The 21,562-nt window shown below is 34.5% G+C and overlaps 1 protein-coding gene across 1 annotated transcript in view; it reads left to right on the top strand.

The window, feature by feature from the left end:
- Znrf2 (zinc and ring finger 2, E3 ubiquitin protein ligase) overlaps nucleotides 1–21,562 on the top strand; it is a gene marked incomplete at its 5' end in the record, with an annotated part of 77,566 nt that overhangs the window by 26,692 nt on the left and 29,312 nt on the right. Inside the window, 1 exon segment of the mRNA XM_005377497.2 lies at nucleotides 14,852–14,947. Within this exon segment, the coding sequence (XP_005377554.1) occupies nucleotides 14,852–14,947 (96 nt within the window).

Here is a 21,562-nt window from a genome sequence, read left to right on the forward strand (position 1 = left end):
TGTTTATAGTTCCTCAACATTCTCTGAAGTATTCTAATGAAGTTAATCAAGTAATTATACTGACTGCTTTGTTTCACCAACATGGTCGGAAATTATGTTTCTTAAAGTTATTGTTTAGCATAGGTTTTGCTTTTGGGGATAAGAAATTATTTAGAGTACTCAGAAATTTATCACCTTTCTGATTAAATTAAACATGTGATGATGATGATGTCTTAATCATTAGGGTACATAGCTAAAAGATACTCTGAATCTTTATTACAAGCAACTCTTTGAAATCCTAGACATTGTAGACTTTCTCATCCACCACTAGCTTGCTTTTGAATCACGCTGAGTTTAGTGTCCTGAATCAACACGATCTCATCTCAACTAACAGTAGCAGTATTGAGCACACAGTGTTTTATAATGAATCAGAGTATTTTTTGAATGAGTCTACTATGTTGGTTATTGTTGGATAAAAATGAAAGTGTAACCAGGTGAGATAGGAGACACCTATGCTCCCTGTTACTACTCTGGAGGCTGAAGCAAGGAGGATTGCAAGCACTGTGTGTGAGAGAAGTACTAATGGGGACTTGTCATGGTAGGTGGAAAGGGAAAAATTAAAATGACATATTAAGTAGTTTTTGCACTATAGTGATTAAATACTAAATCGTGTAGTAAGGAAATTACAGATATATAGTATGTGACATATGTTATAGAAATAAATGTGGACTAAGTTTGAAGAGAAATGAGACTAGAGTTGGAAGGAACAAGATAGAAGTCTGATGAATAAGAAGTGTGTATGTGTATTTTAAGCAGGGGAATGGTAAGATCAAATTTGTCTTTTGAAGATAACCTATAAGAATAGTTTGAGCGAGCAGAAAGACAAGTGCAGATACATCTACAAGTTACTATGGTAACTCAGAAAAATAATACTTAGGATGGTGGTAGAAGTTAAGTTTGACAAGATAGAGATTAAAAGCCTGCCAGGTTGGTGATGGTTTGCTAATAAACAGGTGTGATAGGGACAGAAGCAGTGATAGTACTGGTCTGACTGGACTGTCATCGTTGTTCTTCCGCCCTGTGATAGGCTAAGCTTTTTAGTCTTATTCCAGGTGTGTGCTGAAAGGTACAGGTTCACCGATAGCTTACAAATTAGAGTTCTTAGCTTAACTAGGTTTTCCTAGTTTCCCATTTGAAACAAAATTCAGTATTTTGAGTAATTTTAATGACTTAAAATACACTAGCTGTATGCAAACTTCTAATGAAGAGCCAGACAGGAAATATTTTAGGTTTTACAGACCTTTTGATCTCTGTCATTTCTTTCTATATTGTGAATATGTGTGGCTGTATTCCAATAAAATTTTTTTACCTGTAGTATGGGCTTAAATTTGAATGTCACAAAATTTTTTTCTGTGTTTTAATATTTTCAGCCATTAAAAAACATAAAAATGTTCTTGATGCAAGGATTATATAAAAATACATAGTTTACTAACCCCCAAATAACCCCAGGTGCCATTTCTGTACAAGAAATGTAAGATAAATGATACATAGACCACAAGACATTATTTCTTTTTATTGTGGAGTCACTTAACATTATAGTGCTGCATTTTTATTCTCCCATCAGTGAGTTTGAACACCCAGGAGACAAAGATACACATACAAACAAGGAACTACCAGGAAACCCAATATAACCAGAGAAATATTTAATACAGAATGAATTTCTAGAAGAACATTATCTTTGAAAAGGTAATTAACACGTATTGAAGAGTGCTAGTTTCCAGAGGTCTACCCCTATGGGAAAGAAAGTAATCTTTTCAGACTAAACACAAATATGTTAAGACACTAGAGTTGTGTTCTAATATGGTAGTAATTAGTTTGACTTCTACTTAGGAATAGGCATACCTTTAGCTAACCTTGAAAACCCTTGAAAAATCTACTTTTTAGTTCTAAATGAATTTTTTACCAAAGTCATAAGGATTAAATTAAGTATGTATTCAGAAATACTGTCAAGCATGAGTTGTAGTAGTTGTGTGCAGAAAGTAGGCGAAGTTTACTGATTGCATTTCCGAGTTACCACACTTGAAATTTGGTTTTGTGATACTAAACTATTAACATATACTGTATTTATTTAACCTTTTTGTTATGGTGAGTGTAAAAAATACTGACAATAGCAGAAAATACTTCAAAGATATATAAGTACTCAGTTGTCAAAAGGGCTTTTAAAAAATACCAAATTTTGTGAGGTACATTTTGCATTTGATTAAGTATCTAAAAACTGTATTGCTAAGAAATAGTGTTGATAACAAAAAGATTTATTCTAAATATACACAAACTTCTTGTGCTTTATTATGATTTATTGTTGATGAGAAATCTTTATAACATCAAAACCAAATTACTTGGTTTTGAGTGGAAAACAGCAGAATATTTAGATCATATTTTAAAAATTACATTCTGGCTATTTAAAATAGCATTAGTACATTAATAAACTTACCTGACTACATTATAGGCTTACTTATGTAAGTGTAATGTACAACTCAGATGATACAAAGATATTTTAAATATAATTCTAAAGCTTAACAAATGTAAATCTTTTACATCCTGTGTTCTTAGCCCAGTATATGTTATCAATGGCCCAGTAGTTTTCTTTCAATCTTTAAAACAATTCCAGTGAAAATATTTTTTTCTTTTTCGGACATTATGTAATGAGAAGGGAACTATGAATGTGTCATTTTTATTTTTTCTTGTATCTTCCTATTTTTCTGTCCGTGTTGTAACAATTTAGTTTTAGCAGTATACCAGTCTTGTGTTTCCTTTTGCTGTGTAGGCCTTTCCCTTTGGACCCTAACTTTTGTTATTTTGCTTAAGTAACTGTTCTTAGGGAATCTTTTCTTTGTCCCCAGTTCCATGTGAGGGAATGAATCATTAAGATTTAGTTGATTAGAAGCAGTGTACACTAAAAATTTTTAGGATTTCTATTAAAAAGTCAGTCCTCTTAAGAATACAATAGGCCAGGGATGTAGCTGCAGCGCAGGACTGGCAAATGCAAGGACCTGAATTCTATTCCCAGTACTGCCTCCCCACCTCCAAAAGAATGTAAGGTACAGTTTCCCATATAGTTCCTTGCTCTTTAAGAAAGCAGATATTTTAATGACTAGGGAGACTTTATGCTATGATTATTTGCAACACTCCTGTGGCTGAGTAGAACATAAAGCCATTTAAAAGTATGGTTTTATTTAGACTAGCAAGAGAAAAGTACCAGCTTTTGTCTACCAAATAACTATTTCACATTTGTCCACATTAACGTTAAGAAAGGGGCAAAGCTTGGATTCCCCCCCCCACCAATGTCCACCTCCCATTTTTTCCTACCTGCTATCAATTTAAGTTTTATGTATTTCATTGCTTTTAATTCAGATTGAATCCTGTAGTTGACAGCACAGTAAAATCTGTGTGTGTGTTTGAGAGGGAGGGTGAGAGAATGAACATAGGTGGGAAATACGAGTAGTACTTTTAAAATATCACTGAGCTGATTGGAGCTGTTCTTGTTGAACAGCTATACTAAGAGAATAGCGAAGAGAAAAACTATCTTCAAATTTGGGCAAGATAGGTTACGTTTGTTTATTCAATAATGTCTATTGAGAATTTACTTTGGCATAGCTCTATGAAGTAAATAAGTATCTTGCTGTGAAACATGAAGAAGATGTGCTTTAAAATCATTGTTTATGGGGGACTGGGGATTTAGCTCAGTGGTACAGCGCCTGCCTGGCAAAGCGTAGGGTTGTGAGTTTGATTCCCGGTACCAGAAAAAAACAAAAAAAACAACAAAAAGAAATCATTGTTTATGTTTTGAATTAGCAGATTTTAAATATTTATACAATCTAAAGCCATCACAAAACTGACTTCCTGTCCTTATAGTATATATGGCCCTATATAGGCAAGGGGGCTCTACAGCAGCGTAGTGTTTTGAATGAGAAGCTAGGATTCAGAGGTGCATTTCCCATACATTACCATTCTGTAACTGCACATGACCCCTACCCCACACCATCCATTGCCTCCAACTGAGAGAAAATCCCAGAGCAGAGGTGATTATCCTGTTTATCAAAATTAATTTTTCGTGCCGGGGAGATAGTTCAGCAGCACAAGCGCCTGCCTGGCAAGTGCAAGGTCCTGAGTTCAATTCCTGGTACAAAAAGAACCAACCAAACAAACAAAATTAACTTTTGAAGTATATTTTCAGTTCCAAAAATGCCTTCATATGTAGTTATGTTTCTAAAACTGCACCCAAGATTGCAAATGCCAAGTTACCGTTTGACTAGAGGCATCCTTCTCCTGATCTATGGTGAGCTTGAGGAATTCACAAACAATTGGCAGTAAGTTGTTTGACAAGCTAGAAGATGATAAGTGGATATGACTAGTAAATAAACAAAAAGGTAGGCATCTTTATAGTGCTGTTTTTAAGATTGTGAATGTGCCAAAAGGTATCAGTATTTATACTACTCTTGCATTTTATGACTTAAACTATGGTTGTAAAATTTTTTCATTTGGGTGAGAGAAATTACAGAATCTCAAATACTTAATCTCTCTGTGTGTTTCTGAATAATTTCCCAAATCTAGGAAATAGATTTGCTAAGATACTCACATTTTAATCTCAAAATGGCAGTTGGTTTACTCATGGTATACCTAGAATATATTCTTAATCCTAGCCATTCAATCTGTTGATTTTAGCAGTATTCATAAGGACTATCACTTTTTGTTTTATATTGTTTTGTTTTGTATTTGAGATAAAGTTTCACTGTATAGTTCAGGCTGGCCTTGTACTCACTAGATAGCCCAGGCTGGCCTTGAAGTCCAGCAGTCCTCCTGCCTCAACCTCCTGAGTACTGAGATTACAGGTATGCACCATCATACCAACTAAGGACTATCTGAAAACAGGGTCTGAATAGATCCCCTCTGATGGTTGCAGGGCTATAACATTTTTGTGCATAACAAATTATTAGTTTGTTTTAGATGCTTATAAGATGTCGGGTAAAAGGGCTAAGAGGCCTACGGAGTGTAATAAAAAAGGGTCCTAATTCTGGCCTTACTGCTGACTAGTTCATACTTTTAGGTAAGAATTTTTATCCTCTTGGTTTTCTTATCTATTAAAGGAGACTGGAGTAGATGCTCCCTTAGGCACCATTTGCATTCTTATCAAGTTGAATTGTGGAGTTAAGAGTAATTATCATAAACACAGAGAAGTAGCTCCTTTTGGACTACACTGAAGGCATTGTTAAGTGCATGCTACAGTACACTTAAAATGTCTGATCCCATAAGTAGTTCTAATTGTTTTGGTTTTTATCAGGGACCAAAAGAGGAAAAAGAAATTACTTTTAAAAAATCTATAAATAAATCTTCGAGATATTTAAAGGGGCATTATTATGACATTTATTGAACAATTTTTCAGCACGCCTATACCTCATGTTACAGAAACCCATTTATTTGGGTAGTGTTTCATTCCTTTAAATGTTTGAATGCCTAAGGTATATCAAAATAGCTATGCTAATGGCTGTAGGGCTGTACAAAATAGATCACAGTTTTCACTTAAAATTGCATCTTTCATTTCCTCTTTTTATTCTCTTTGGAAGTGGTAATTTTGAAATGATCATATTTGATTAAAAAAAAAAAGTGAAAGAGGTATCCCAAATGGGTAGATAGTAAAAAATAATGACTTTCCCTATTGCAATAGGATGGTAACATAAACTAATCCAAGAATGTCTGTTTTGAAAATTGGTGCATACTGAGGTTTGTAGGTGCACAAGGGATTTCTTTGGATTATTTATTTAAAAATCAGATGTTTAGACTGGTAAAATGCTTACTGAACAGGGTTAAATGAAATATGCTACCTTGTTTTCTAATATATTTGTATTGCTGGAACTTTTACTATCCTGCCAGAGATATATTTGTCCTTTAATAAGCAACCTGTTACTTTTAAGTAGTATAGGTTTTACTTAGGTACTTTCCTTTTGGCCTCTTGAACATATTTTCTTAAAGCAGAAGTTTTACCTTTAAGAGAACCATGATAGTTTAGAGACTGAACAGGTACTCTGAAGTTGATCCTGCCTGTGGTTATTTAGGTTAGTTAGCTTACATTTTCTGGAGAAAATTTTAACAGATAATCCTATGGTAAGCAAACTCTGAGAATGTCTTTTTTTTTTTTTGTTTTTTGTTTTTTGTTTTTTTTGTTTTTCTCCGGTACCGGGAACCGAACTCATGACCTTGCGCTTGCCAGGCAGGCGCTTTGCCACTGAGCTAAATCCCCAGCCCCCTGAGCAGGTCTTATTACCAGCAAATGAGATGTCTGTCTTTACAGTTTAGATTCCAGACCTTTTGCTGTGCAGGGTGTATTGCTACTATAAAACTTGTTTTGCGGATGGAATTTTTTTTTTTTTACCTTTCTTTTTATTGATATGTTTAAAACAATTCTACTTTTAAAATGAATTTCAAAGAAAATGCAGTTCATTCCTATGAGCAATGCTTAGGGCTCTACTAATTGCAGTTATGATTACCGGTAGTTAGAATTTCCTAATCTTTCTTTAATTGTACTACTTAACTCTGTAGAACTCAGGCCAACTACAAAATTCACGTACACATCCATGTGGATATTTATTCAGGGTTGAGTATAGATTTAGATAGATGGGAAGGTCTAGATAGATGGGAAGTTAGACTGTTTAGAATAATGTATACAGTGTCTGCCTCACAATATCATCAGTCTTAGGAGATAAGATCTGTATGAAATAAATATTAATGATATATTTAGATAAGTATTATCAAGGAATATAGTAGGTCATAGAAGCACATTTTTAATTTTGAGTTTGTTTAAAAGGTTTCACTGAGATAGAGAGACTTCATCTGGGCTTGAAGGGATGGGTGCAAAGCTTTTATAAGAGAAAAACCAAGTGCATTGACTCAGTCAAGGGTACAGGTATAAAGGGCATGTTCTTTTGGGAAAAAGACTTAAATGGCTACACCAAATGATAGTGAAAGAAAATAAGAGCCTAGTATAAGAAAAGATGCCACTGTGTGTGTGTGTGTATAATACTAAATGCATGTGTACATAATGTAAAAAAGGGACTAAGTTCTATGGCAGAATGCTTGGGAGCTGAGTTCTATTATCTATTCATTCTTTCCACTTATACCTATATGCTGTTTGAGTGAGTAGTTTAACCAAGAGAGTCTTTAGGTTCCTTTTGCTTTCTCTTCTTTAATTCCGTTATTAAAGATAGGAAATTGCCTGTACCATACCTGAGGAATTCTGAATGACCTGATATAGCAAATGGAAGTTACCAGTTATAAAAATCTCCAAAATACATTTGTCTTTAACTTGTTCCATTGTTTGCCATATTTAGCTCATATATACTTAGGGAAGTGTTAAGCTTATTGATTTATTTCCTTTTAGAAATTGTTAGTCCATTAAATTATCTGACGTTAGATAGAATAGAGCAAGTTCTGTTTCAGGGGCAATGTAAAGGAGTAGTACAGATTGGGGAAAACTTGGTGTTGCCCGCTTTGAGTAGAGAACATTAATAACCAGTGGGTAATAAGAGACTGATGACCTGTGGGGTGGGGGCAGAACATTTGGATTATTATAAAAGGTTAAAACAGAAGAGTCCCAAACCTTGGCAATCTATTGTATCTCCACAGCAGCCAGCATAATATAGTACTTCATTATATTTCTTTCTCTCTGGACTCTGGTAGTATTCAGAGGATAGGTCTTTCAGTATGACTCTTTCTGGTGTTTTATTTTGTTTGTAGCTTTCAGGAATTCTTAGTAGATTGCATTTAGATAACATGTTTGTTGTGATAGAATGATGACTTGATATATAAATCTTGTAAATAGGGCCTGGTTCTTTGTTTGTTTGTTTTTTTTTTTTCCTGTTATCCCTCAACAGCTTCTGATTCTGGGAGCAATTTTTCTATCATTGGAAAAAAAAATCACTTTTGTTCTTCTTGTTTATAGATGTATTCACCAGCACAGGTTTAGGTTCAGTCTCCTTTTGCTTGTGTTTGGGTTCTAGTAGAACAGTTGTTCTAGTGGAGCAATATGCAAATACTGAGGAGAAGTAGGATTGGATTACTAGAGATGAAAGAATCTTTTTGCCTTAGTCATCACCAGTGGAAAAAAATACTTGGTATTTAAATGCACTGGTGCTGATGGTTTATTTACTGTGTAGAATAACTTTGGTATAGCAAACATGGGTCATCGTCATGGGAAGTTTTTTCTTAATCCATAAGACTCTGAATTTTATTATTAAAGAATGCCTTGAACATTGAAGGAAGTTTCAAAAAAAAAAAATCAATAGTCACTGTTTACTGAATATACACTAGGTTTCAGGCATATTATATGCATTATAGCCTTTAATATTCAGTAGATTGCCAGTGTGTAAGTAGTATTATCAGTGTCTTATGTGGAAGAAGTTAGGCCTGGAAGACTTAAATGCTTTAGCTTTTTTTTTTTTTTTTTTTTTGGTTTTGGTTTTTCTCAGGTACCGGGAACCGAACTCACGACCTTGCGCTTGCCAGGCAGGCGCTTTGCCGCTGAGCTAAATCCCCAGCCCCCGCTTTAGCTTAAATAGAACTAAAATTTGTACCTAAGTCTTTTGGGCTTCAAATTCATATTTTCACTAGATGACTAAGACTAAAAAAGAGACATGTAAGTAAATAATCCGTGTGCTGTGTTGAAGTATTAGAAGTATTGTCAAAATATGGAAGAAACACAAAGGGAGGGAATGATTAAATCTTTGGTAGGCTGGGGATTTAGCTCAGTGGCACAGCACCTTCCTGGCAAGTGCAAGGTCATGAGTTCGATTCCTGGTACTGGAAAAAAAAACAAAAAACAAAAACAAATAAATCTCTTTGGGATGGAACATTTAGAGTAAGATTCTGGAGTAAGGTGCCACTTTAGCAGCATTTTGGTGACAATCTAAGAGTTTTTTTTTAGGATAGAGGAGAAGGATGGGGGCACGAAGGGGTTATGTGTACATGTTACGGCGTAGTTATATATTTATTTAACTGTAGGTTGGCTCTTCTTGAATTTTTGGTTTTGGTTTATCTTTTGGTTGGGTCCTGAGCCTTTGAATATCTGAGAGTATGCTTCTTGAGTTGTGTTTCTTTTCAAAGAGTTTGGAACACTCCCCACTGCCCGATGTATCCGAAGTAATATCTATACATACATTATTCTGTGAAGAATTCCTAGGCCTCCCTTCTTCCCTCCTTCCCTATACTTTGCTATTCCAACCTACACTACTAGATGTACTACATAGTTATCTAAGGATTTCCCTTCACCTCATTCTGATGAGGGATCTATTTGCTCACTTGTATTAGTGGAGTATATTCTCTGGAAATTTCTTTAAAGTGTGCATAGGCAGCAAAGTTTTTGATGCTTTGCCTATCTGGAAAAAATGTATGTATGAAACAAGTGTGAGAATGTAAATAGTTCAGGTATAAGTGAAATAAGTTTTCCTTCAGAATTTTGAAGTTATTTATCTTCAGGCTTCAAGTGTTCTTGCTGAAATGACCAGTGCTTTTCTGGTTCTGAAAAATAATCTAACCTACAAAATAAAAGGTCTGGGAAACTGTTCTAGATATTTTACTTTGATCATTTTTCTTTTTGAAAACTTTTAGACTGTGTTTATTTGTAATACAGTGTTATTTCACAGCAGTGTACTGGGTATGCTATTTATTTGCATTTTTTTCTTTTACAGTCTTGCAGCCTGTATAGATATGAACTTCAGTTTGAGAAAATGTGCTATATTATATCTTCGATAATTTCTTCTTTTTGTGTTTTTTTTGTTCTGTTTTTTATTTTTTTCCAGTACCAGGAATTGAACTCACGACTTTGCGCTTGCCAGGCAGGCAGTGTGCCACTGAGCTAAATCCCCAGCCTGATAATTTCTTCTTTATTCAGTTCTGTGCTTATATTTGGTTGGCTGAATGTTACGCCACCTGGATTGGGTTTCTGATTTTATTATCTATTCTCCTTGACTTTAGTTCTACTTCCTGAGAGATTGAAACACTGGTAGGATAATGGTTTAGAAATGAAGACCTGTAGCCAGAGGGTTACGTGAGTTCTTTTGTAACTGATTTCCTAGTTATATAATGATACACAAGTTAGTTATCCTTATTATTTTTCATTGTAAAATATTAGTGCCTAATTGAAAGGATGGGTAGGAGTCAGTTAATTCATGCATAGTACTTTGATAAATTCTTGGTGGTAGTGTCTATTAATATCATATGGCAGTATTAGTACCTTAAATTAATATTCCAGTTTCCTGTGTGATTTGTTGATTTTTCAAGAGCTTTCTTTTGGTTCTCTGGTATTACTTTATAATCTATTTGTAACTGTTGGGATAATTGAGGAAATCTGTGATAGCATTTAACATACAAGATGGAAACCAAAACAAATAAATCGAAACAAAATTAGTTTTAATATTTGGGTGGGCAGAAGGCACTGTTAAAGTTTCCTTCTGTTTCTTTTATGACAATAGCTCTGTTCTGTGTGGCAGGATCAGTATACAGTGAATGTTTAAGTTTTAAAAATTACTACAAAAAAGATACATTGCCATTAGTCTCTTACCTGACTACCTGCTTCAAACTCACTCATTCCATCATTCTTGGCACTTTCTCAGGCAGTTCTAGAAGTCCTCTTTTGTGTTTTTATTTGGTACGATGAAAAATGTAGTGAATGCTGCTGCCAAGTGCCATCTGATGGAAAGCCAGGCTGGTAAAAACATTACAGTGTGTCTCATGCACCTTACTCACTGACCTGGCACCATGGAGCTTCTGGCTTCTCCCCAGTCAAAATGACAAAAGTAAATGTTTTGAATTGACTCTGGACATTGAGGCAACCATTAAAGCGCAACTAAAGACACTTGGGAAAGAGGACTTCCAGAACTGCTTTAGAAACCGGCAAGGATGATGGGATAAATGTGTTTGAAGCAGAGTCTTTTGAAGGTGATTAATGGCAATATGTCTTTTACTGAAATAAGTTCTTTTAAAATTTTAAATATTTTTGAACCAGACCTCATGTTTCTTTGTTTTGCTATCTCTGTTGTATGTTAGAGGCTTTGTCTAAATTTCCTCATACTTAGGTTCAAATTATTTGGCAGGAATATGTGTGTGTGTGTGTGTGTGTGTGTGTGTGTGTGTGTGTGTGTGTATACCATGTCCTCTGTTTATCACATCGGGGAGTACATGATGTGAAGTTGACCTTTTCTTTTTTTGGTAATACTAAGTTTGAGTGTGTATTTAAGGTATTACAAGCCAGTTTTTCCATTGTAAAAGTACATTTTTCTCTTTGTTAACAAAGTGATGTTAGGTTGATATTTTTAGGCTGTTGGTACTATTTTTAGAATGTAATTATTTTAGGGCCAGGGATATAGTTCAGTGGCATAAGCGCCTGCCTGGCAAGCACAAGGTCCTGAGTTCGATTCCCAGTACCAAAAAAAAAAAAAAATTATTTTAGAATGATTAGTTGTGGGTATTATTTTCATTTTTTAAAAACTATAACGTACTGTGTATTTAATTTATATTGATTGTCAGATTTGCCCCAGAGAACCTCTTTTAAGCTGGCTTGTGTGCCTTTTTTATATGTCCGTGTCAGGTGATTATATGTCCATAAAGGTGATTCTTCTCTTTATCTATATGTTTGAAGTACATAATATAAAAATAGTTGTTAAATGTATATATCTCCTCTTGAGCCTTTTTACTTCATAAAGATTTTCCTTATTCTTTTTTTTACAACTGCATAGTACTTTGTGTAGATTCACCATGGTTTATTAACCAACTCTCTTTATGTTGTTTGGTCACTTAAGTTGTTTTCAGTATTATTCCGTTTCACACAGTGCCCTGGTAAATTACTGTGCATGTTTTTGGTGTTTGGTGTTTTGGTTTTGTTTTGGTTTTTTGTATTGTTGGAGCTCTACCTTCAGGGTAGGTCTTAAAACTGGATCAGAAGAAAAGTACTGGAGTTTGGTTAGATAATGGCAAATTACCCTACTGTAGAGAATGTAGAATACCTACAAGTATTATATAAAAGTGCCTGTTTACCCACTGCCTCACCAGCTTTTGAGTTTCTAGCTATCTAGGATGAGAAATGGTAGCTCCTGTAGGCAAAAGTACAGCTGAGGGAGAGAAAACTGTCTTTGTACAAAAACCACTTGGATTTCTGATTAACACAGTGAATTTAGCAAATGTTTTGTATATCTTCCCTTTAAACTCACTAAAACAAGAATAAAGAAATACTGAACTTGAGAGGAAAATGTTTCTTTGAGTGCTGTGCCGATTTTCATTTAAAGTGCTTGTGCATATCTCTTTTTCTTGGTGAAATATGTTTAGAACTTTTATCTATTTTCTAACAGTATTTGGCTTCTTTTGGTTATTTATAAGAGTTCTTTAAATATATTAAGTATAGTATTCTTTTAGGCTTAATGCGTTTTGCAAATATTTTATGATTTGTCTATTGAATTTGCTTCTGATATATTTTGCCATTGTAAATTTTTTTCTGTTGCATGATACTTGAGAGAAAGGCCCTAAAAAGCTGTCTGGAAACTTTATATGGAAGTCTAGGGCTTATCAGTGAGCATAATCCTTCATGTTTTATTCTGTAGAACTTTTGACATAAGAGTCCACTAGCTGGGTATGGTGGTGCATGCTTGTAATTCCAGCAACTCAGGAGGCTGAGGCAGGAGGATTGCTGTGAGTTTCAGGCCAACCTGGGCTACATAATGAGTTCAAAGCTAGCCTGAGCTACATAGTGAAACCCTGTCTCCAAAAAAAAAAATTTTTTTTTTACTTCTTTCCTAATGGGTATAGGTGGAGTCTAGAGAGGGGCTTTTTCCACTATGCAGACCCTTACCCCTGTTTTCTTCTGTGCCCGCTGTTTTGCCTAGTTTTTGCCTAGTAAATCTGTTTTCTTCAGGCGTTAAGGTATATGGTAGTTGATTGACCATATGTTTTGGACTGGGACCTGGAGATTTGTTTGTAGTCTTCCAGTCAATCCATTTTTACCTTACCATGACTGTTTTGAGAAGTCACGGAGCTATGGATTCCTCTGGCATTGGAGAATTCTGTAGTGAGAATCACCTAACTTTTATAGGTAGGTATCTCCGCTTAGTCTTATTAATTCCCTCATGTGTTTTCTTATCTTTTGTTCCTGACTTCTCAGGTTCTTTATCTCATCTTTTAAAAATTTTGTTTATTCTCATTTTAATGGATTTGGGGAAAGGAAAGGAACATGTGTTTAATTCATAGTGCTGAACTAGAAATCCAGATGGTATTGTGTAAATACTGTTCTTTCTCCATAGCTCCTATTTTGTGGTTGAGTCAGTGGCTTTCAAAGAAGCTTTTTAGGTTCACAGTCTTCCATTTGTTTAAATAGGCGTTGTGTGCCAGCACACAGATGGTCCTCATCAGTAACTGTAAGTTGGCCATCTCTTTCTCCTTTTTAATGCCCTGTTTGTCCTCAGTAAAGCAAGTTTTTTTTTTTTAATTGCAAGGAAAGGATTTGTTAGTTGATCTTAAAATCTAGTTACTTCTTTGTGGACCTGTCTTCTTTCTGGTTGATCAAATTTCATTATATTTGATGTAGTCTGTGCTTGATGGTTATAATATGTGTGTGTTATTTCAGTTTAGATGAATCCTGGTGTATTAATGAGCTTTTCATCACTGTGACCAAAATCCTAGACATTCCCAAATTAAAGGTTTATTTGGCTTATGGTTTCAGGGAATTCAGTACATGTCAGGCTGGCTCCAAAGCAGAAAAATCATGACAAATGTAGCAGAGTAAAGCTGCTCAGCAATTGTTGAAGTTGACTGCAAAAACTGCCTTGATTAGGAGCTATTTTCTGTTTGCATTTTGACTTTAGTACCATGTTGTGGCAGAGAGACCACTGCATTAATCGTATTTTTGTTTCTGTAATGAAATTCCCAATGCAGGGTAACTTTATAAAGAAAAATTTCTGTAGCTCACAGTTCTGGAGGTTCAAGGGTATGACAGTAGTGTTAGTCTGGCTGTGGCCTGGTTGGTAGCACTACCGTAACAACAGCATGTGCAGGGGCAAAAGATCACATTGCCAGAAAGGAAGCCAGAGAAGGGGTCAGGCTCAGGATTTTATAACTGGCTTTCCTGAGAACTATTCCTATAGTCCCATGAGAGATACTTCATCCCTCTAACAGGCATAAATCTCCCCTCCCCACCTCAAGATCTCCCATTGGACCCGCCTCTTAAAGGTCCCACCTGCTCACCACTACCAGATTGGAGATAAAGCTTCCAACTCATAAACTCTTGAGAGCAAACTGAAACTATATCCAAACCATAGCAACCAGAAATGTAAACAACAGGAGTCTTAAGTTACAGACCTGTTTTTGTTCAGATAGCTTCCACTTTATTCACAAGATAAATTTTTAAAATATTGATTACATAGAATACTTTCTAAGGTAATGTGTAGCTATAAAACCTTGGATTTGTAGTATACCAAGTTGAGAAAGGTAATTTCCACAAGAATGGCAATAGCTAGTGTTACATAAAATTATATGTATAGGGAAATGTAAAAAGTTACAAATGTGAATGACTGGGCTGTACGTTAGAAATAGAGTTTTATACTGGTGTTTGCCCTTATTCAAACTTGTTTTGATAGTGGAATGATCTTCATATACTGATTTAAGTCCAGTATTACAGTCACAAGTTTTTTTCCAATTTGAATTGCACATTAAGTACTGTAATTCATTACTGTAAGTATAATAATGAAGTTCAGAAAGTGTTTGGTCTTCCATGCTTTTAAAAACTCATAGTTGGATATTCTGAAGAGTTAAATAACCTGAGTTTCTTTTACTTTTTTAGGATTTAAGTGCCCTGTATGCTCAAAATTTGTACCCTCAGATGAAATGGATTTGCATCTTGTGATGTGTTTAACAAAGCCAAGAATAACCTATAATGGTAAGTCCAACTCTTTAGACTAATACTTTAAATTAGAATTACCTTACATTTTGTGAATTTTCATAATTTAAGTGTTTCCTCGTCTATTAAAGCAGTCATTCTCAAACTCTGGCCTCTGCACATTTTAAAAACACTTTTAAAAAATTATTGACAAGTTCAGAGAGTTTTTATTAGATTATATCTATTAATATTTTTATTAGAAATTAAAACAAAAATTTTTACTTAATTTAAATGTAATTTCATTATATTGACACAATTTTTAAGTGAAAAATAGGGTTACTTTCAAAAACGAAATACTTAGTGACAAGAATGGCATTGTTATATTTTTGCCAACTCTTAAATATCTTGGCTCAGTGACAGACAGTGCTTCCATCTTTTCTGCATTCAGCTTGTTATGACATGGCATGTCACATATCCCCTGGGAAACCATACTCTTACACTGCAGAGGATTGGAATGGAAAAGGCAAATGATGGCTTGGTATTATAAAATTTTTTTTAAACCTTGTTAAATTAAAAGACTTGAAGACTTCCTTACTTCCTTACTCCAGGATATTCTTTGGACCACACTGAAATAAAATGTTTTAGATCAGGCCTACAAAAAAGTATTGTTTGAAATGACTCATTTTCAAAAGTCAACATGCATGGTTGAAATCCTAATTTTTTTACTTTTGCTAAGAGTATATAATAATGAAAAATGAATATTTAGGGATAGAAAACAAAAGTTTATTCAATAAATACAGTAAATAGAAGGCTGATGGAGGAAAAGAAAGACATAGAAGTACAAAATTCCATCTATGCAATTCATATCTGTGTCTGTCTTTCTCCCCACAGACAAATAAAAATTTAATTCTATGAACTGTGGGGCTAACTACCAGTTTGGTTAGGTCCAGTGCTTTGGGCTATGCTGTTCTTTCCTAACAAACATTTCTAGATATTTCAGACTAAGATATTTTCAGTGTATCCTTGGCACACTTTGAAATAAAATTGGAAAAAGCATCCAATAATTCTCTCCTGACAAATAAATAGAATAAAATAAAAGAAGAATGAAAGTTTTTTTTTTTTTTCCAAAATTTATAAATAGGAGCAGGAGCTAAATAGAAATCAAGACATGATATATATCAGTTTCCTACAATGAATGTATTTATTATGTATCAAAAATATGCTAATAAAAAGAGAAAAAAGAAAACAAAATTTAAAAGAAATTAAAGATTTCTAGATGTTAAATTCAGTTTGATATAAATTGAATAGAAAGGGGCTGGGGATTTAGCTCAGTGGCACATCGCCTGCCTGGCAAGTGTGAGGTCGTGAGTTCAATTCCCGGTACTGGAAAACCACCCAAGCAAACAAAAAATAAATAAATAAATAAAAAATAAATTCAGCAGAAAGAGTACCATTATACAGTGATGCCAATTAAAAAATTGGCTGAGTGCAGTTAGATACTATATTAAATGTAGTAGATACTATATTAGGAACTGGGGGTGTAATTATAAAAAGTACATTGTAGGGTTTATAGCCCACTAATAGTCACTGATTTCTCTGAACTCAGATTTGTTAAGTAATGGTGTTACGTGAAAAATATCATGGCACTTTGTTAATCAGAGACTTCTCAGATAACAAAAATCTTGGGAAGGATACAGTTTAACATTGAAAAGAGCATTAACTTTGGGTAGTCTTTTGCGAACTGATTTAGGCACCCCCTCAGAGTGTTAACAGTTATTCTGAATAACAAATATACCTATTTGTTATATATTCATCTTTTTGTCTTATGAAATTGAATCGGCTGCTGTAATGCAGTTGAAATTTAGTTACTTATATTCTCATTCAGGCTCAAAATTTGAAGTATTTGAGCTTGTTTTCTATACTTGCTCCATTAACCTCTTACTATACTCCATAGATATGTCTGCTACAAATGTCTTTAGAATAAATACTTAAAATCTTAAGCCTTGAAAATGGGAGCACAATAATATATTTGCACACAATCTTAGTATTTCATAAATTTACTTTCTGTAGAATAAATCTAAAATACAGTCTTCTAATTGACTGGGGAGATAGCTCAGCAGCACAGTGCTGGCCTGGGAAGCTCAATGACCTGAGTTTGATTACCAGTACCAAAAAAAGAAACACACACAAAAAACTTCTCTGCATAGGATACAGTCTTCTAAAATGCAATTGTGATACAACAGCTTCTAATTTCATGATTTGTATTCAAATCATTACATTTTTCTACTAGATTACTTGTTTGGTATCTAAAAAAATAGTTTTTGAAGTTTTAAAACTGTGCTTTAAGAAATGGCCAGATATTACGTAAAGGAGAAAGGAGTTTAAGTGGAGTGATTTCTAAGATTGAGACTCTTATGTGTCTACTTGTTATAGGCCAGGGGAATTGTCAAAACCCCCTTGTTTTAAGGGCAGAGCCCTCACAGTGCCACATTATATTGGTGATGAATGTGTAGGAAAACTGACTTCTTTAATACCAAAGCAAAGCATGAGGTGAGTCAGATAATCTCTGAAGCTCATCCTTTTAGTCACCTATACTCTTTAGTTTACTAAATACTGATTCCCAGTCAAATAGATTGAACCTCAAAATTGTGTTAATACTCAAACAAGAAATTTTTTCATCCTGTTAGCTTACAGCTGTTATAGCCTTTCCTCAAGTAGCTAGATCTGAAGTTTTGAAATTTGCTTGGGAAGTATATATTAATTGTGTATAAAAATTCACAATTAGCAAGAAGAATTGGGCTTATTTTCAGGGTGGATGTATTTATAGGTAAAGTCCCCAGTAGGGTGATTTCCAGAGATTTGTATATAAGTTGGTGTTTTAGAGTTTCAGGTTCATTCTCACAGAGACAATACTTTAAATGTTCATTTGGTTTTCAGACTAGCTCACAACTTTCTTTTCAAAATAAATAATATGTCTGAATGCCCAAATTCTAGCAAGCTCCCCCCAGTTGGCCTGCTGGGTGATAGCTGGTTCAACAGAGATTCCATAGGAGGCTGAAGGCAATCATGGCAGGAGTGGACCCCAAATGTTGTGGGTAATGTAGCATTTAGTGTTGTCTCTTGCAGGTAGTATTTTGTCAGGATGTAAAAAATTTATAATGCCACATGATTGTTCAGGAATGAAGAGCACCCTTAAGTCAGGACTGCCTGTTTCATTTATTTTCCCTCTTTCATGTGCTTCATTGTTTTAATTTATGGGCCTAGTAATTCCTTGTGTAGGCTGTGAACCTAATGTAAATTTTATATGTTTAGAGTCTGTCCTCATTTTCTTGTTTGCCATCTTCAAAAATTTTTCAAACTAAAACAAAAGGAAAAATAAATATTATTAGCAAATTCTTACTCTTGGTGTTATTGGTCTTCAAAATACATTGGATGACAGTATATTTTGTATCATACAAAGTTAGATTCAGTTTTTACTTTGTCTTAGTTTTCTCATTGCTGAGAAAAAATACCCAACACCCAAAGTTAAGGGAGGAAAGATTTATTTAGATTACAGTTTGTAGAGGTTTCAGTCCTTAATCTGCAGGCTCCAAGGCAGGGTGGCACATGGCAGAGGGACAACCATTCATGGCAGCAGAAGACAGCAAAAGCAGCAAGCACTCCAGACAAGACTCTTCCTGTCTCTTATATTCTATACAGACTACCCACCCTAGGGCGTGTGTAGCACTCACACCCTTAAACCTGGCCAGAACTATGCCAAGGCAATCTGTGGACTGATTTACTAACCATATACCCTTAATCCCATCTCTGAAAAAGCCCTATGACTACATGAGGCTTTGGGGGGACAGTTAGACACAAACCATAACACTTTAAAATTCCTTGATTAAAAAGGAAATTTATATTTAAGAAAATTTTAATTTATTTGCAGTTGGTAGTGTGTATGTGCCAGGTGCACCTGGAGGTGGTGCAATTTCAAATAATAGTTGACTTTTAAGAGTAAATATAAACTTATGTAGTAAGTTAAAGCAGAGCAGCTGTTTAGAATTACCAGAAGTATACTAACTATGGACAGAGGAAGATGTGACTAGTAACTGTGAAAGTAAATATACTTGATTGAAAAACAGCTTGTTCTGCAATAAAAGTGAAGGAAAGGACCCCAACTTCTGTACTGTCCATAGGAGACTTTATCTTGTCAAGGACTTCTGGTGTTTCAAACATTGATGTATCAGGTAGCCAGTACCTTAATTCTAGTGTGCATGTGTAACCTTCTAATGTTCTAAATTCCTTTTAGCATACTTGCATGAATGTTTTTCCACTTTGTAGATAAGTCTGGCCTCTCAGGCATTTGAGGTTCCATTTTAAGGTATAAACTTGCTTTATGCCTTACATAGTACATTTTCTTGGTTTAAAGATTTCTCCCACACACATACTATAATCTTTCTGAGTTTAGGATTTTTTCTAAAATTGGCATGTCTCTTACACATTCAAGTTTAAATAAATAAATACAAATAGGGTGATTAATTCAGTGGTAGAGCACTTACTTAGTATGTGCAAGGCCCAGGATTGGGTCTATAGCATCAAAAACCAAAAATGAAACACTGACAACGACCAAGTAGAATTCTGAAGAATGTTGTTGCGATTGCCTGAGCATGTGTGAACTTTGTCTCCTATGGAAGATTTCTGTTAATATGATTCAACATCTCTGTTCATTAGGTTGGATTGGTAGTTTCTTTGGTTGAGTTTTAACTTAGATGTGGATCCCTAATTGTGGTTTTAAGTGACTTCATAAGCATTACATTATAAAGCAGCACTGAAGTGAAGTTATTCTCTATATTACAAATTGATTCTTGTTCATGGAGTAAAATTAAAGGCAATTGAAAGTGTCAGATTCCTAATACTGTGTTACAGAAATCTCAACATAAGTAACATCCCAAGAGTTTGATAAAAACAAAAACAAAATCCACATAGAATTCCTATAGAAGAATACAGGCTTCATTAAAGGTGAACTTGTGATGAAAAATACATACAGAAGGAATGAGAGTCAGTCAATATAATTAGAGTCACTACCCCCAAAAACTTTTAAAATGATTGTAAACATATTTGTTTTTCAAATCATTAAAATTTTAAAAGGATGAATTGGAAACAAGGAAAAAAAATAAGACTGAAGAATAGGAAGATTTGAAAAAGATTCAAATTCAGCTCTTTAAACCTGAGTCATTTAAAAAAACTCACCAAGGAGGTTAAGCAGCTGATCAAACTGCATATAGAATTACTAAATTATAGTACAGGTCTGAGGAATTTATTATATGGAGTATAACAGAGATAAAGAGTAATGGAAAATCAGAGAGAGGTATATAGCGTGTAACCTGTAATGAGAACATTTATCATCCGTGAATATCTGGAAAAAGAGATGGAACTGGGAGAGGCAGTATTTTAAGGGAGATGATGGAATCTTTTACAATTGCTAAAAGCTAGGAATTTTTAGATTAAAAGAGTATGGTAAATCCATACCATAAATTAGATACTGAACAAGAAGTGAAAAATAGTAAAATAGCCCAAAAATAATATTTTATCTTGTTCCATTTGTACATGTGCTGCTGAAGTGAGCACTCTTGTTCCATTTGTATTAGCATTTCTAAAATGCTTTTTGGTTTTTTGGAATAACTTTGCAGTAATTTGGAATTTAACAGTTTAGTTACCAGAATTGTAAACCCATTTTATTGGCTTTAAATTCAATTTTACTGCCAGGTGTGGTAGCGCACACCTACAATCCCAGCACTCTGGAGGCTGATGCAGGAGGATTGTTGGAGTTTGAGACCATCCTGGGCTACAAAGTGAGCTCAAGGCCAGCCTGAATGGCATAGTGAGACCCTGTCTCAAAAAGACCCTCCCAAAAAACCCCACAATTTTACTGCCCTTCTGTAAACATACAACTGCCCCAAAGCAGTATAGTACTAACTTGGGTTTAAAATGTTGTAAAATGTACTAGTACTGTGTACAAGTACAGATTTCAAATTCAGCTTTCTTAGTTCAGATACCAATTGTATCACTGAATAGTAGCTGCATTAATTTGGTCTTGGACTTTCCCCTATGCAAAATAATACTTGAAGTGGTACCAGTCTTCAGAGAGTTATTTCAAGAATCAAACAAGAAATTGTGCATAATTCTTCATGGGTAGTGCTGAGTAAGAAAGACTATTACTACTAGGAAATACTACCCTTCTACACATAGAATAGATGCCTTATTATTTAATACACTAACATCTGAAGTTCTTTTTTGAAACTCTCATAGTTAATTAATCCCAGTTGGAAACCTGTATAGTTCTGTATTGAGTAAGCTGTTTTATGCTATCATATAATGTGAAAATTTAAAACTGCCATTTAAGGGAAAAATAATAATCCTTTTTATAAGCAACATGGTAGCTTCTACATTTGAAATCTGTAGTTTCAATTTTATCAGTAGTACATTTTTACTGGAATTACAGTAGAAGTTAACCAAGCTGACTATACAACAGTAAATGTGTTTATATTGAAATATATTTTTTATGGCTTGTTATAAAGGAGGATTATAGAAAAGAAATGAAAAGAATTTAGTTCAAATTGGGCATGGTGGAACATGCCCATAATCCCAACTACTGGGGAGTCTGAGGCAGTAGGATTGGAAATTAAAGTCCAG

The sequence above is a fragment of the Chinchilla lanigera genome, unplaced genomic scaffold (assembly GCF_000276665.1).
Source record: "Chinchilla lanigera isolate Chin_1 unplaced genomic scaffold, ChiLan1.0 scaffold00009, whole genome shotgun sequence".
Classification (NCBI taxonomy): Eukaryota; Metazoa; Chordata; class Mammalia; order Rodentia; family Chinchillidae; genus Chinchilla; species Chinchilla lanigera.